This window comes from Diplotaxodon limnothrissa, linkage group LG11 (assembly GCF_057381915.1).
Source record: "Diplotaxodon limnothrissa isolate DT_005_m linkage group LG11, D_limnothrissa_male_GT1.1, whole genome shotgun sequence".
Classification (NCBI taxonomy): domain Eukaryota; kingdom Metazoa; phylum Chordata; class Actinopteri; order Cichliformes; family Cichlidae; genus Diplotaxodon; species Diplotaxodon limnothrissa.
This window is the reverse complement of record NC_140606.1, coordinates 29,829,366-29,844,868: the sequence shown is the minus strand read 5'-3', so window position 1 is coordinate 29,844,868 and position 15,503 is coordinate 29,829,366. Positions and strand designations below refer to the sequence as shown.

Genomic DNA, 15,503 nt, shown 5'->3' with positions numbered 1-15,503 from the left:
TCTTCAGCCTTTTCAACTTTGTTGTATTACTATCACAAATGATCTGTGTACAGTAACAGATAATGTGTCTTCAAACATGAGATATGAATTCATTTCCTGTGATATTTTGCTGTTTCATTAAAAAAGAAAAGTGTTGCAGCTCTTTTGAGGACTCCTTTTAGGAGTTTCCACTTTTTCCTTTCACAGAGGTAAACTTTGCATTAAAGTCTATTTTGCCATTATTTAGTGAACGTCACGCTTAAATACGACTTGAGTAACGACTTAAACCATAAATATTTTAGACAAGTGTTTACTGATGGTGTGAATAAATGAGACGTAGGGTCATTTTTCTTCCACACATTCTTTTTTCAGCCAGATGAGTTGCACCCTGCTTTTTCGTTTTCTTTTTTTTTTTACAAAAACAAATGTAATAATAATGCTGGTTTAAGACATGCATTGGCTTTCAGACTAACAAAACTGTTCAAAAATAGTAATTCTAGTAGTTCTTTTTTCTCTTCTTCTTCCATCTCTTTGGATCCTTCTTCTTTTTTGGACTCTATTCGACCTTCCAGATGGCGATCTTGCCGTCACGACACGCAGAGCCACTGAGGACATATCGATCCTCGGCAGAGCAGAGCGTCTGAATGCTGTCTGAATGGGCCTGCAGCTCCTTTGCTACCGTGTGGCTCTCTATGTCCACTACCAACACTTGGCTACTCAGCTGACCATTACACTGACCCCCAGCATCACTCCTTCCAACCCAGATCTAAGAATACAAAAGGACATCAATGAAAGGTTTCATTGGATAAATGAAAATGTTTTGAATGATTAAAACAACTGAATGGTTGACATGTTTGTGTAAACCTCACAAGACATGCTGACAACAATAGTAAAAATATCAATACAAAGCAGCAAACATGAGATCATTTCGTGACCTGACATGCTAATCACAGCTCACCTGGTCTTTGACACGAATCATACATGTGACCCCTGAACTTCCAGGCAGGGAGATTATTTTAAACGGATGCCTGTGATTGTTTGTGTGCCAGAGACACAACTCTACTGAGTCTGCACAGCCTGTCCACAGCTGTCCTCGCTGAAACAAACACACAAAACACATGAACAATCCTGTAACTGTAGGAGTTCAGAGTTAAGAGGTCAAGAGTTAATGTTTCCATTGTAACCCCTCCAGATTTGACAGAGAAACACTCATTTTTAACACTCGGTTTTAACTACTATCATTTTACACCTCAGAGTTACATTAAAAGAATGTGACTCTGCTTAGAGTAAAATTAACTCTACTTTTGCAAGAAGACTATTAACACCAAAACATTTAACACTTTTGAATTTGCTGTGTACACTGTGACTGCATGCCACCTACTGACTGAGACATGGATTGACACAATGAATCACCACTAGCGTTCTTAATTAACAGACATATAAGCAAGGATTGTAAAGTCACCTCTGGTATATAAATGAAGCTGCTGAAACTACTGGGCATGCTCTGTAGGTCCTTATGAAGTGTTATCTTTCTTTGTGGTGTCCCACTCTTTTTCACTTCCACAATGCCGTCACCACAACCTGCACGAACACACATCCTCAAATCATCATCCAAACACATTTGGCTTAAGGTGGCTTAATGTGTAGACATAATTGATCTACTTAGACCACCAAGAAAAAAATGTTAGGCATTGTCCCAGATACCTCTGGGCAATGTATGTAAGCAATGAGAACAAGTGGACTGTCATGCTCCTGGGCCTCCAGCCCAGTGTTTTGTTTTGTTTTTTCTGCACTTATTATAAACTTCCTTGGATTTAAGAAATATGCAAATTCAAGCTCTGTATTACTGAGTCTGGAGTTCAGTATTCCCTAGTACCACTGCACTTTTGTTATTTATATAGTTAATTCTTGGTTCTTGTTTATGTTAGTTCCCTTTTGTGTCCACTTCACCCTAGTCTCGTCTCCGTGTCTTGTCTCTGTGTTTTGTTACCCTTTTTTCTCCCCGGTCTGGTCTCCCTGTGTCCTGTCTCTGTGGCTGTATGGTTTCCCTGTCTTGCCAAGTTGTTACATCTTAAGCCCTGATCCCCGTGTTTGTCCCATCCTGTCCCTGTAGTCATCTCTCTGTGTTTCATCCTGTGTTCATCCTTTTTGTGTCCCCTTAAAGTCTGTTAAGTCTCTGTTTTTATAAGCCTTTCGTCTTGATCAAGCAGGTATGTCTTAGTCTCTGCCTCAGTGCTTATGCTTCCTGTTTTATTTTGACACTCCGTCGTCTCTTGTGCAATATGTTTGGTTTAACTTGCCATGTCTTTGATTGGCAGCTGTGCTCCCACCTGTTTCCTCTTCACCTGTATGTATTGTCAGCATCGCCCTCATTGTGTGTAAGCTTTTCTCAGTCTGCTTTTGCGTTTGTAAATTACCATCAACTCTGCTCTGTTATTGCCTGTCTCACGCCCGCTCTGTGACATGAAGCTCTTGAGAGAGAACTCATTACTCCGAAACACATAATCAGAAACATTGATTAAATGAGGGAGAAAGAGGAGAGAGCGTGTACTCACAGCACCACAGAGCACTGTTGTGGATCTGTATGGAGGAGAGATAATCACAGCTGAGTAAAAACTGCCGCTTCACTTTAAGACTGGATGAGTCCCATTGCAGGATCATCCCATCGCGGCTGCAGGAGTATGTCAGCAGGCTGGGAAAGAAGGCTCATTTAATACAGCATCACAACATGTTCATTAACACATTGAGACTCACTGTAATAAGACTGCTCTCATTTTTGCGCGTGTGTTGGTTTTTGTGCTTTGTACGAACTACAGATTAACACGTCTCTACCTGTTGGCTTGGTTGCTGGAGTCCACTGTGAGGCCAGTCACTTCATGTCTGTGTTCGGTCAGCTGTTTGTTGCTGGACATGCTGTGAGTGTCGATAATGTAGATTACAGAGTCCTGAGAACCAATCCACACCTGCTCCTGGACCAGTCCTATCATACAGTTCTACACAAAGGATAAGATAAGATGTATTTTATTCATCACAAAGCTGCCAAATTTCTATTTTTTACAACAGTTAAGCAGAACAAACAAATAACAAATAGTTTAAATAAGAAGATGAGTATGTAGCTCAATCAAATACACTACATATGTCTAAAGGTAAAAACTAATAAGAAATTAGAGAAGAAACAAATGTTCAAATTAAGTATGAATTTAAATTAGAATCTTAAATAATAATAGATAAAAGTAAAAATGTGATGGGAACTTGATGTATGTAGCTTAATGAAAATCACTATATCTTAGAACACAAAGGCAATACAATGTTGAAATATTGGTATCTGTTTTACTTCTATTACTATAAACTAGGGCTGCCACAAACGATTATTTTGATAGTCGACTAGTCACCGATTATTTATGCGATTAGTCGACTAATCAGATCATCATCCACTGGACGTAAAACTACAGCTTATTGCACCAGCAGCATATGCTCTTATATAACTATCATTAGCTTACAGCTTTAAGCTTTTAAGGTGCTAACTAAAAATAAAGACAAGATGATAGTTTATTCAATTTTAATGAAATTTGCAGATTGTTTCGGTAAAGTTTAATAAACTCCTTGCTATCTAAAATATAACAGGACACCGGAGTATATTCTCCAGCATCTCACACTTCTGATAATCAGCTGTCTGCTTGACGTTTATTCAGCTGTGTAAAAACTATAACTTTAATCTCAGCCAAACCGATTTACTCAGGAACAAATAAAATACTAAAAAAAAGCCAAACAATAACATTTTTAATTTATCTAAGTGACTCATATATATTTAACCTGAGTCGCGAAAGACAGCGGTGGGTTTGAAAACAATTTGCCGGGAGTCCGGTGTTCTCACGGCGCTAGTTAGCCTTGCCCCCGGCTAGCTATCGAGCTAGTGGGTAACAGACGTCTCCGAAAACGTCAGAGCGCTTTTGAAAATATGTGGTGTCCTGATAAACTGAGCAGATATTTGAGGTTTACACAGCTACATTCTCGCCTGAAAATATGTTAAACGTTTATTTTGTGACCCAGAAAGAATAATAAGAGTAATATTAAAACTAACTAGCTACCGCCATTGTTGGAAACTAAGCTGGGCCGCGCTATGAATTCTGGGACACAGCTGCTTCTTCTTCTTCGGGGTTTAACGGCAGCTGGCATCCTTGTACATGCTGTGCTGCCATCTTCTGTTTCAGTCCGTTATTACACTCTTAAATCCTGCTATTATTCCTGCGTCTTTTGCGATCTTACAAAGCTTCAAACGACACGTCGACTATTAAATCAGTCGTCGACGATTTTGATAGTCGACGTAATCGTGACTAGTCGACAAATCGTGGCAGCCCTACTATAAACCTGCTCTTTTTGAATAATAAATACAGAGAACAACACAGAGAACAACAATACTGAAAACAACTGAATGTTGCACGAAAGCCCTCGACCAAAACAAATGTGTCCATCGACCACGCTTCCTGTGTCCCTTCACATCCTCTGCATGGTGTGGTAAACATAGACTGTGGATAAACAATTGGATGTAGCCTCTGGGTCTGAAAAGTGAAACTAATGTGGAAATGTCCCAGACCCCCTCTCAGCAGAAGGGACAGACATGACCCAGCTTTACACTTGCCATGTATTTGTAACTCAGCATGATATTTCTGGCTACACCTGTGGTCTAAAAACTGGCAGCTTGTGCGATAATATTGCAAGATGGTCTAAAGTTTGAATCACTGAGTACTGTAACAATCTAGCAATGCAAAAACTTATTGCATTTTCAGTATACGAATAACTAAGTCAAACAGCCATGACACTTTATACACATGTTGTTTGAGATCTATAAGCATGTTTCATTTTCATGGACAAAATCAGTGGAGAGATACATTAAATAGCTCATAGCTCAAATAGTAAAAGCACGCTTCCTCTCACCAGCTGCGACTGTCCAAGCTGGATACAGTCCTGCAGCATTGACCAACTCGCCGCATCAAATACAACCACCTTACCCCCACTGAGAGCCACCCACAGCTTTGGGTTCATATCACCCACTTTGCCAGTACCAGTCAGCTGACCTGAAATGAGAAAGAAACGTGCAAAAAATAAGAAAAAGTGTTCTAAATACATAAAAAAAAGGATAACAGCAGTCAGTTAACACTGATTTTAAATTCATTAATTAACGCTTATTTCACATTTTCCATACATAGTTTTTTTACATAACTATATCACGTGGTAATAGCTGTTTTATATAGTTGTACAAATATCAGATCCTCTTCAAAATAGTGTGTATGGATAACCAATGTTGATATTGACAAAATATAAATAGGTTTAGTGATATTCTGTTGTAAAGGTAAGTAGCCTCCCCCTCATTTCAATGATACCTGGAGTGTAAAGCAGCACATGTACGGTCTGTGGCTCAGCCAGGTCCAATGATGGGTTGATCTTGTGTTTGAGAGTCTCTGAGGTAGTTTTAGGCACTATCATAGGCACTGGCCAGAAACAAGAACACGATAAACAAATATAAACAGCATATACTGAACATACTCTTCTATATTTATTTATTTTTTCTTTTATCAAAATTACACGATTTGACAGAAACAGTCAAAAACAAAACAAAACAACAAACTCTGAGCCCAGACCTTCTTGTCTGATTTTATCAAAGTAAGCCAGCTTTGAAGCAGCAGTGATGGATCTCTGATTCTGCAGGCAGCCTGTGACAGCATCTATTAGCAGAACGTTGGTCAGAGCCTGAGTCATGTACTGAGGGTCCTAGAGACACAAAGTGAGATTAAAAACCTAAAATAATAACAAAAGGATTAAAAGAAGGGGTAAGGCAGGTTGTACTTAAGAACAGAAAAGTTATGGCAAACCAACAGAGTAGCTAAATCAGTAACACTGCAGCAAAAGCTATAAAAATACTGGTGACCAGTGGTACCCATCAGCCTCCTAGTAGATACACCTATGGTATAAATTTTAAAATGTTAGGCGACCTATTTCTTGAGTTGTTACAAGATTTTTAGAAAAGTTTGAGGTCAGCGTCACTGAGATTCAAACTCATGAGAGATTTTTAGTAGATACAGGTGTGGAATCAAATTCAAAGTCCTACCCCACTTTGTTCTTGAGTTATCAAACTAACAAACTTGGGTGTCCACATCGCCTGCCCACTCGCCAGGCATGGTGATGACAATACCCCATCAGCCTTTTATGGCTGACAGGTAAAAAGTATAATTTAGACGCAGCATGCAAGCAGCAGCCAAACGTCTACGGCTGACAACTTGAAGGACAGTAAATCCTCGATCCTCAGCATTACATAGATGTGGACTGGGAAGGTACGTCTAATAAAATCACATCTGTTAAACTGTTTTAAGATCATTTGAGTTTTCTGCACCTTGTGTTGATCTGCCATCTTGCGTCCAGCCCACATCTCTTTGATCACGAGGTTCCAAAGCTCAGTCTCTGTTTTTAGGTTGGCCTCAAACACTTCAGGCCTGCGGGATGTCTGGATACGAAGGGATGGAATACGAACGAGCAGAAAGGGAACTGAGGTAATTTTTACCTCCTGTAAGAGATTGTTTATTTATTAACAGACGAGAATGAGAACACACAAGGCACAATTATCAAAAATAGTCTTAAAGATGCTACTTGACCTGTATATCTCTGAACTTTGTGATTTCCAAGAAACCGGGCCGTCCTTCAGTGAGCAAAAACAGCCGTTTCTGCGTCATGGCGATTTTACCAACGCCGTGGGAAGTCTTGACACAGGAGGACAACTTGTAGACACACTCATTATTGTCAAGTCGGTCAATGACATCAGAGGGCAGGTTGACATCTTGTGCTTCAGCTTCCATCTCTTTCCAGAATGTGTAGAAGACTCTGAAAAGTTCAGGGTCCACCTGCTTTGGCTGACCTCGGACAGAGGGGTGTGCATACGCAACTAGATGCAAACAGACAGAGATATAGAAGACAAAGACACCCAATCTTACAATCTTAAAGTGATCCAAACCAAAATGTCAGTGGTTTTTCCTTTGTCCATTTATCCACAGCTTTACCAAGAGCTGTGGATAAATGAGGCAGACCAAAAACATACCCATGCTAAGGTCCACTGCTTTGGTGCACAGCTGAAAACAGCTGTTCTAAAGACGACCGGCATAATACTACACCATGAGCAATAAATTTTCACACTCAGCACTGAAACAGTTAGCATTTGGAGTCATGTTCTTCCACCACAGAGTGAATTAAAGGCCAATATTTACTGCCCTTTTAGCTATTTTGTTGTTTTTGTTGTTGTTGTTTGCTAGCCCCCTGGGTTTTGCTAGCATTGCTTCTTGCCCAGCATCCAGCTGCCCACAACCCTGAAATCACTAAGCAGTTAAAAAACTGATAAATGGGAAGCTTTGGTTTGTTCACAGAGTTTCTTTTTATATGCATTAGCGTACAGTTTTTAATTTCAGCAGTTGATAAGAGTAAAGAGAATGATCTTAAACTATTAGTCTTGGTTGTACAAACCCAAACTATGGCCTGAAAGACTCAATCTGAGACAGATATGCAAATCAGAAATTATAATTTCTTCGTTAAGCTGTAATCTATAGATAAAGGATTATACTAGATCATCTGATAGCTGCTTAAGTTAATCATAATGGCAACTCTGGAGCGTTAATGGAGAAAATAATTAGTGTAAGTAACTTCTGTGTCCATCTTATCAGGTCATCTAATAAAATGACTTGAAAAATGTCTTGGACATTCACAAGCCAATTGTGCACCGCAGCATTTTAGTGAGTTCCCTTGGCTTGCACTCCTGATTACAAATACACACGTAACAGTTTTAATTCTGAGGGATCTTGAGGTTACACACAGCTCATAAGAGAAAGCTTCAAAAAGCAGAAGACAGCTTTTCTGTTTGACTTACTGTCAGTGAGAGCATCAAATAAACGCTGTATGGTCGCCACATCTCTAACAATCCTACACTCTTGAACGCATCGCATAAACTCCTCCTGATACAGAGGCTTACAGGGAAGCTGAAACTTCTTTACATGGTCATCAGGCTCCACCAGCGGCTTCTCATTGTCTGTCTTAACCTAAGGCAGAAAAAAAAGACAACATCACTGCTTCATCACCAGCAGGTGCAGAACTTCAACCACGATGAAAACGTGCGTGAACCAACCTTGAGGATGAGTCTCTTGAGATCAGGCCGCCTTTGAGCTTGTTGTCTCTCATCTCTTTGCAGCGAGTCTACGAGCCATGTGACCAAGCTAGTGGGAAAAATTGCAGTGTCGGTCTTATTGAGGTTTTGGAAGTCGCTCAGTGCGTCCAGTCGCCGCGAACACAGTGTGTTGATTAAACCACGCAAGTAGTAGTATCTGCAGGAGAAAACTTATTTTATTCATGTCTCAGGTCACTGGTGTCAGCAACAGCACTGAAAAGCTTTATAAAAGAATAAAGCGCAGGGAAAGCTGATTCTAAGCAGCGGGAAGCACATAAATATAGATATAGGTGTATATAATATAATATATAGGTGCGTATAAAGAATAACAAGAGAATACCTGGCCAGCATGGCAGGGTTCTCACTTTGGACAGAGAAAATGGCTTTTCCGAGCTGCTGGATGAGCTCAATGTAATAACTTTGGACAGAGTGGAAGGACAGAGATGCTGGGAAGTCTGGAAGCTTGAACACCTTTATAGGTTTTGGAGTTGTGCTTGGTGCTGGTAGAGACAAAAAACACAAAGGGGAGGAAGGCAGATTAGACAGATTTTCTTTGTCTTGACAGTGTTTCCTTCATTAAATCAGTCAAGTATTATATCTAACTGGGTATTAACCCCTGGGGTCTCACCGGGGTCAGATAGGAGGATCTTGGAGAGCGGTGTGTTTCTTTGGAAGCCGATAATCTTATCTTCTCTCAAGTTAGGGAGACTCATGCCCAGTCTCTTACTCAGCCTCGTCTCTGTGATGGAGCCCTTTCTCCTGGCTTGAATCTGCTGCATGGTGGGTCTGTGTGGGGCTTCAACCATGGCCTTCATCCTAAAGGATGGAGGATAGAGACAAAAGAGTGCTGCAGAAAAAGTGTTCACCTGAACATTTACCAGCAGCGTAGTTGTCATATACCAACATAAGCATATCCATCATAACTTTATATCTGAATATATTTTTACTTTCCGGCTTAACAGGTACATGTAAGTAAAGCTGATACAGCCAAACGCGACATCCCTGTAACAGATCCTAACTTGATGAAGGTTGTGGTGCTTCTGAGTTTTTCCAAGAGCGGTTTGACCACCAGATTTGTGCCTCTTTTAATATTATCAGTTACCTCGAGCTCATTAGGTTAAAAAAAATGGACATACTTTTGCATCTCAGAACGAGTGCTGAGCTCCATTCGTGCAAAGCTATCCATTTTCCTGTTGAGACGATCCTTGAGAAATGAATGGAAGATATGCGTCTCCAGCACCTGCAACACAGTCCTGTCAGTTCTTTTAATTATGCGTAACCTCTCCAGCATCAGTGTCTGTTGAAAGATGCCGGCTGATCTGTCGCCCTTCTAAGCAAAGCCGCACCGAGTCAGCCTTTACCTTCTTATAAAAAAGTTGCTCAGCTGGCTCTCTGGTTTTCAGGAACTCTTCACTGTGAAACACTCGATGTTCATAATTCAGATGACTGCTCACATCCCTGTTACACACACACACACACACACATCAGCAAAATATTAACACATATCTAAAAGAAGCATCCCGCCAATAGTGGACTGATTAGTAAATTCAGAACCTGAAAATGTTGACAATTAATTCCAGTGCAATCCTCTGGATGTCGTTGTTAAGGCTGCGTTGCCATGTTCGCCTCTGTGCCCGCTGTTCACTGATGTCAGTGCAACTTGCATGGTGGCACTGATCCAAGTCTAAATGTATTCGTAATAACTTACACCTGCAAAATAAATTCAAGTTAAGTGAAAGTACGCCCTCAAACCCTCATCAGGTTCTTATCAAGGTCTACACCATGTTGCTACTTATTTACCTAATCCAGAATGCAGAAGCAGTGTGTGAAAAACTAAGTACACCCTTACTTCTTAAGTAGCAGCCAGTTGCTGCTAATCTAATGCACTTCCAAGATCATCAACAAATATGAGCATCTCTATAAAAGCAGATGTTTTGGCAGTTTGCAGGTCTGGAGTACTCAGCTGTATGTTATTAAAATGCTAAAGGAAAGGCTACAGCAATGATCTTAAAGAAGCGCCTGCTACTACCCATCAGTCACAGAAGGGTTTAAAGCAATTTCCAAACAATTTAAAGTCCATCATCCTACAGGAAGAAAGATTATTTATAAGTGAAAAACTTTCAAGACAGTTGCCAATCTTCTCAGGAGTTGACATCCCAGCAAATTCACCCCATTGTCACATGAGCAGTGCTCAAAGAAAGTGCCAATAACTCAAGCGCTGCATCTCAAACTCAGGTTAGATGTTAAAGTTCATGACAGCAAAATTAGAAAAAGACTGAACAGAGGTTTCAATATAAAGACTCTTTTTCTATTTAGAAAAATAAGGCAGCACAGTCTCCACAAGGTTTCTGGCACAGTGTCCTTTGGACAAATTACCAAAGAGGAAATGTTTGACCATAATGCAGATTAATATTTGATGAAAACCAAATTGAGCATATTAGCACAAACACCCTAAAACAACGATCAAGCACGGTGGTGGAGGGGTGATGCTTTGGGCTTATTTTGCACCCACAGGAACTGAGCATCTTGCAGTCACTGAGCTGAACTCCTCTGTATACCGAAGCATTCGAGCGTCAAATGTGAGGCCAACCTTTAGCTGCCCAATAGCTAAAGATGGTTCTACAAGTTTTTGAATCATAAGGTGTACTTAGCTTTTACTCACTGCTTCTGGATCTTGGCTTAGTTTGTAATAAACGATGACACAGTGTAATATGTTCTTGTTCATCTGAGGTTGTAACTAAATAACTGTAAGACCTACTTAGGATGAGATGATTTGTTTTTTAATGATGTATTTAAATTTAAAGTGTTACAATAAAAAGAGGGTGTACTTTGGTTTTCACATGACTGTAAGACTCTGACTTTTTAATCATTACCTGGTATTACAGCATAGTATTTACTTTAACAGTTTTTTGGCAGTAAAATAAAGTACCTCTGTGTGAAGCAGTGTGCAGCAACTGGAGGAATGTCCGGCAGGTTAACAGTATCAAAAGTAGAAGTGCTGAGACTTCCATTATCAATGTTAATTAAGATCAGATCATCTGTTTCCTGTAGAACACAGTAACATGAACCAGGTTCAAACAATTATAGAACTACTAACTTATATTTGAGCTTGGGGGGTAACTCCATTTCTTAACCTTATCCTTTACAAGAGGTGGGCGAATTAATGGGAAATTTAAAGTAGAAGGTTATGTACTTACAGCTGATACGTCTGCAAAATGACTGAGATGGCAGCCCATAAGAAAGGCTGTAGGAGCCATTAGAAAGTCCAGCATGCCTTTAGCCAGGACAGGAACATATGGGTGCTGCCACAGCAGAGGCTGGAAGAGTTATTAGACAGGCAAGGAAGAAATGAATGGACCAAAGATTAAGGAGCGGATGGCTTTATTGTGGACTGAGGGGGTCCATCGCCCACTAGTGTTGGCACTTTTTAGACATAATAATTTAGGTTTTCTATACAGAAGCTCTAAAGTTTAATATATGTGACTTTTTTAATGCTTAAAGGGAAATTAATAATTGAGTTATCCATTTTTATATCCCTTACTGTAATTTGGTGTAACATTAATACCAATTAACATCCATCATCCAGACACACTCATTTACATAAGAGGAATTTCATTTTGGCAAATTTTATGAAATACCCATATTCCCAAGGTTTCCAGCTGCACCCTTCCTTTTAACTGTGGCACTGACCCTTTAAGACTTTGATTGTAACTCTCAATACTTTTTTTTTTTTTAAAGGATGGAATTAATAAGTATTGCATGCTTATACTAACTCTAGACCCTTGAAGATATGCTGTGGATTTTGATCTAACCTGCAGAAACAACAACAAGCTCTCTGCCATCAGCGTGAGTCTTGCCCAGTCAGCAGAAAATAACACCACCCGCTGCTCCTGCAAGAGACAAGACAGCACCTACAGGGCGGGAGACAGAAGAACAGAAACAGAGGGAGGGAAGTGGAAATGAATGTGAGTCTCCACTCGTTCGATTAACACAAACACAAAACAATGTGTGTGTTACCTGCAGCAGCTGCTGTGGCCTGAAGCAAAGGAAGGGCAGGTGGAGGTCTAAATCTATAACCGGGTGGTCCTTGTCTTCTCTGGAGGGCAGTATGATGGTCAGAGGACGTATTGTGAACATCTGTAAAACATGTGGATATGAATGTAGTGCACTGTGCTGGATACACTGGCCTACTCTGAGCTCCAGATTTTGAAGTCTCTTAAAGACAAATTTCAAAGTCTTTATTTAAGCCGATTACAAACACACACAAACCAAGTGCAGCTGTCCAGGAGGTGGAATTGGCACAAGTGTCAGTTTGGCCGCAAACTCCTTCACTCTCTCTTCCATGTCTGACAATCGACAGGTTCTCAGCTGGATTAAAAGACTAGCAAATCAACAGAAAGAGTCAGACGAGAAGAAGGCTCTCTAACCTGCCATAACCACACTTCTGAAAGTCAGATTTCTTACAGCTATTTTTAAACTCAAGAGTCAAAAATGTCACAAAAACCCCTTTTTGATCTTAGCAATTTAATTTGCTGAGTAATTAGGTTCAGTTCTCGGGTTTCTTACCATGAAAGACAGTCTTTGAGTGCAGTGAAGTAAGGATGCTTGGATATGACACAGATGCTGTAGGCACAGAAGAGTTTAGGACACTTTGAAGACCCTCTACCATTTCGATAGAGAGACATCCCTTCCTGTGGAAACACAGATAATCCAACAGGGACTTATTTTCTTTTAAGGGTTTTGTTAGTTTCATGAAACATTACAGTACACTGCACACATGCTGACTGCTTATCTTATTATTATACTATCATATGCAGTATTATGTGTAAGTAATTCGTACCAGTATTGGACGGTAGCACTGCATTACTACTCCATGGGTCTTGTTGCCAAGGATGTCTGTGAAAACCAGGAAGTGGAATTGTTCCTCTTTCTGTTCACTGGTTACTTGGAGGCCACCTGGTTAAAAAATGAAAATGCACATGTGCATTGTGTTTTATGAACACAATGTGTCATTATAGTACCGCTACAGCACACACAGCCAGAAGGCACATGTACAAAATCTCTGAAAAACTCTATAATTAAAATATATTTAAGAGAAGACTGTTGGTGTTTTTTGATGGTATTTAGGTGCAGTATATACAGTACAGTGCAAAAGTCTTGAGCCACCCATATTTCTTCATTCCTTATATTTTGCTAGAAAAACAGGGAACAGGTGCAGAAATATATTGAAACATGCAAACATGAATGGACATACAGTATATAAGGCAAAAACAGAGTTTGCACTATTCTAATGATCTGGTGTTGCATGGTGGCTCAAAATAACATGCAGTTAGAAACAACGAAAGCACCTCCACCATTTTTACCGATGCCTGTAGACACTCACTGTTGTACTTCTCTCCTGTTCTCCTCTGTAGATTCACTCTATCAGGGCGGTTGCCACTGATTTTCGCTCCAGTTCTTGAGTAATTTGACATACCTGAGGCTTTTCTCCCTGTTTCCTTTCCTGAAGAAAGGCTTCATAACAGCCACCCTTCCACAGAGACCATTTCTGATGAGGCTTCAGTGAACAGTAGATGGACCAGCTGAAAGGTCAGATGCATCTCTGAGTCCGTGTGTCAGGTCTTTGGTGGATTTTTTCTTATTTCATAAGGATGTGACTTTCATATGCTGTAGATTGTTTTTAGGTCTACCGCTTCTTTTGTACTCCACTTGTCCATCCATCCAGCCATTCATTCATTCACTTCCACTTATCCTTTTCAGGGTCGCGGGGGGCACTGGAGCCTATCCCAGCTGTCATAGGGCGAGAGGCAGGGTACACCCTGGGTAGGTTCGGTGAGATAGATACCACGGTGGCCTTGTCAGAGGGGTAGGTAAACCCAGAGTTTGCTCCCCCAAAGTCAACGGGGCTCTGTCTGGCAAACACGGTTTCTCAAACCCTCACCACGGTCCATATTTGCATCCAGAAAGCCTCACCCTGGTCAACAGGACTCAGTAGCCCCGAGCGAGCACTCTCGCACGCACGCAGCGGTACCGCCGCCGCCCGAGGGGCTACCTGGTTGATCCTGCCAGTAGCATATGCTCAACACCATATACAAATGTTTGTTGTAAGTTTGCCAATGTCCGCCATCTGAATGTTTCATCCCCATTAAAAGAACCATTACCATGTTCCAGTGGACGTCAGTAACATGAGCTTTCATCGTGCATTGTGCATGTGTACATGTACTATACGTGTGAGTGAGTTGTCTTAGTGTGTCTTTGTGTCTGACGTTGTGTGTGCTATGGAAAACCTTTTACCGGGGAAGCAGAGCTGAGGTAAAGCCATGAGATCGATGTTTTTAGGTACACTGACATCTTCTATTCCTCCTCTTCGACCTGCCTCATCTCCACCTGCAAAAAGGCAGCTGGTTGGAGAGACATAAAAACTCCAAGACACAAAAAATCTATGGTAAGATAGGTAAAATGAAGAAATACGATATTAAAGATCAATAACTGTTTTGTATTTAATAATAAAGTGTTTTTTTCTCATGTTCCAACTGGTGTATTTATGGGTCAAATGTACCAGACCTTGACTGGGTGTTGGTGCAGCTGAAGGAGGCAGTTCTCTCTTTTTCCTGATAAAAGAGCGCCGCAGCTTCCCATGTGATCTCAGCATTTCACTTTCAGCCTGTGTTCTGCTAACAAAAGGTGGCGCCAAGACTGAAAGAACCTCCGGCTCCAACAGGAGGTGTTTGAGAGTTTCATCATCGTTAATGGTCTGAGTGGGGCAGAAGATGGGAAAGATTTAAGAGGGTGGGAAGGGGGAGGAGAGTCCTTTCTCATACTGTACCTAAACTGGAACTTTGCTGATATAACCAGTAAAGGTTTCTGTTTATCATTACCATCACCCTTTTATCAGTTTATAGTAAATTACTTATGTCAAACATTTGTGTATCGGAGTGTATTTTAAGGCAAAAACCTGGCAGATTTCCTGGAGTTTGTCACTGGATGCTCCAACCACCACGCAGGCTTCCAGCAGAGCAGGCAGCAAAGAGTCTGCCATCTCTGAAACCAATCCACGACCTGGGTGAATACACCTGACCAAGGGTCTACTCAGATGTGCTGGATCTAGAGAAATAGAGAGGCAGGCTAGAGTAAAATGAGCCAGAAATTAGATACACATTAGGAGGTAAAGATAGAAGACAAAAAATACACTTAAACTTGTTTGTGTAGTAATAAATCAGACAGTTGTCTAAGCTCTCTGATCGTCATCCTTCTCTTTAAAAACAACACTTCTCAGCTAAATAAAGCTATAACACATGACCGAGCGGCTGTTCCAGCTCATTAT

The 15,503-nt window shown here is 40.7% G+C and overlaps 1 protein-coding gene across 3 annotated transcripts; it reads right to left on the bottom strand.

Moving 5' to 3' along the window:
- Positions 1–535: 535 nt before the first annotated feature.
- Positions 536–15,218, bottom strand: LOC146623123 (DENN domain-containing protein 3-like). 3 transcript variants are annotated; one of them, XM_085365697.1, is made up of 27 exons: positions 15,135–15,218; positions 14,744–14,933; positions 14,474–14,566; positions 13,020–13,135; positions 12,746–12,870; positions 12,449–12,560; positions 12,197–12,316; positions 11,992–12,090; positions 11,377–11,496; positions 11,109–11,224; positions 9,734–9,889; positions 9,541–9,637; positions 9,316–9,419; positions 8,808–8,995; positions 8,520–8,679; positions 8,141–8,336; positions 7,886–8,054; positions 6,627–6,913; positions 6,368–6,538; positions 5,619–5,748; positions 5,361–5,468; positions 4,915–5,054; positions 2,812–2,972; positions 2,535–2,671; positions 1,442–1,560; positions 938–1,075; positions 536–745 (listed from the first exon to the last, which is right to left on the bottom strand). In XM_085365697.1, the coding sequence occupies exons 1-27, from the start codon at positions 15,216–15,218 to the stop codon at positions 536–538; spliced, it is 3,846 nt and encodes a 1,281-aa protein (XP_085221823.1). The 3 variants fall into 3 exon arrangements, with proteins under 3 accessions (XP_085221823.1, XP_085221824.1, XP_085221825.1); XM_085365698.1 differs by having other exon boundaries at positions 6,627–6,886; XM_085365699.1 differs by having other exon boundaries at positions 6,627–6,886; positions 8,808–8,988; positions 9,312–9,419; positions 14,474–14,551; positions 14,750–14,933.
- Between the last annotated feature and the right edge of the window lie 285 nt (positions 15,219–15,503).

Bases quoted from the DNA above. Each gene is read 5' to 3' on its own strand.
- LOC146623123 (XM_085365697.1), bottom strand. From the start codon at position 15,218: ATGGCAGACTCTTTGCTGCCTGCTCTGCTGGAAGCCTGCGTGGTGGTT. The intron at 13,136-14,473 runs GTAAAAGGTTTT...TTTTTTAACCAG, and splicing joins ACCTCAGCTCTGCTTCCCCG to GTGGCCTCCAAGTAACCAGT. The intron at 12,317-12,448 runs GTTTGTGTGTGT...CATGTTTTACAG, and splicing joins CTCCTGGACAGCTGCACTTG to ATGTTCACAATACGTCCTCT.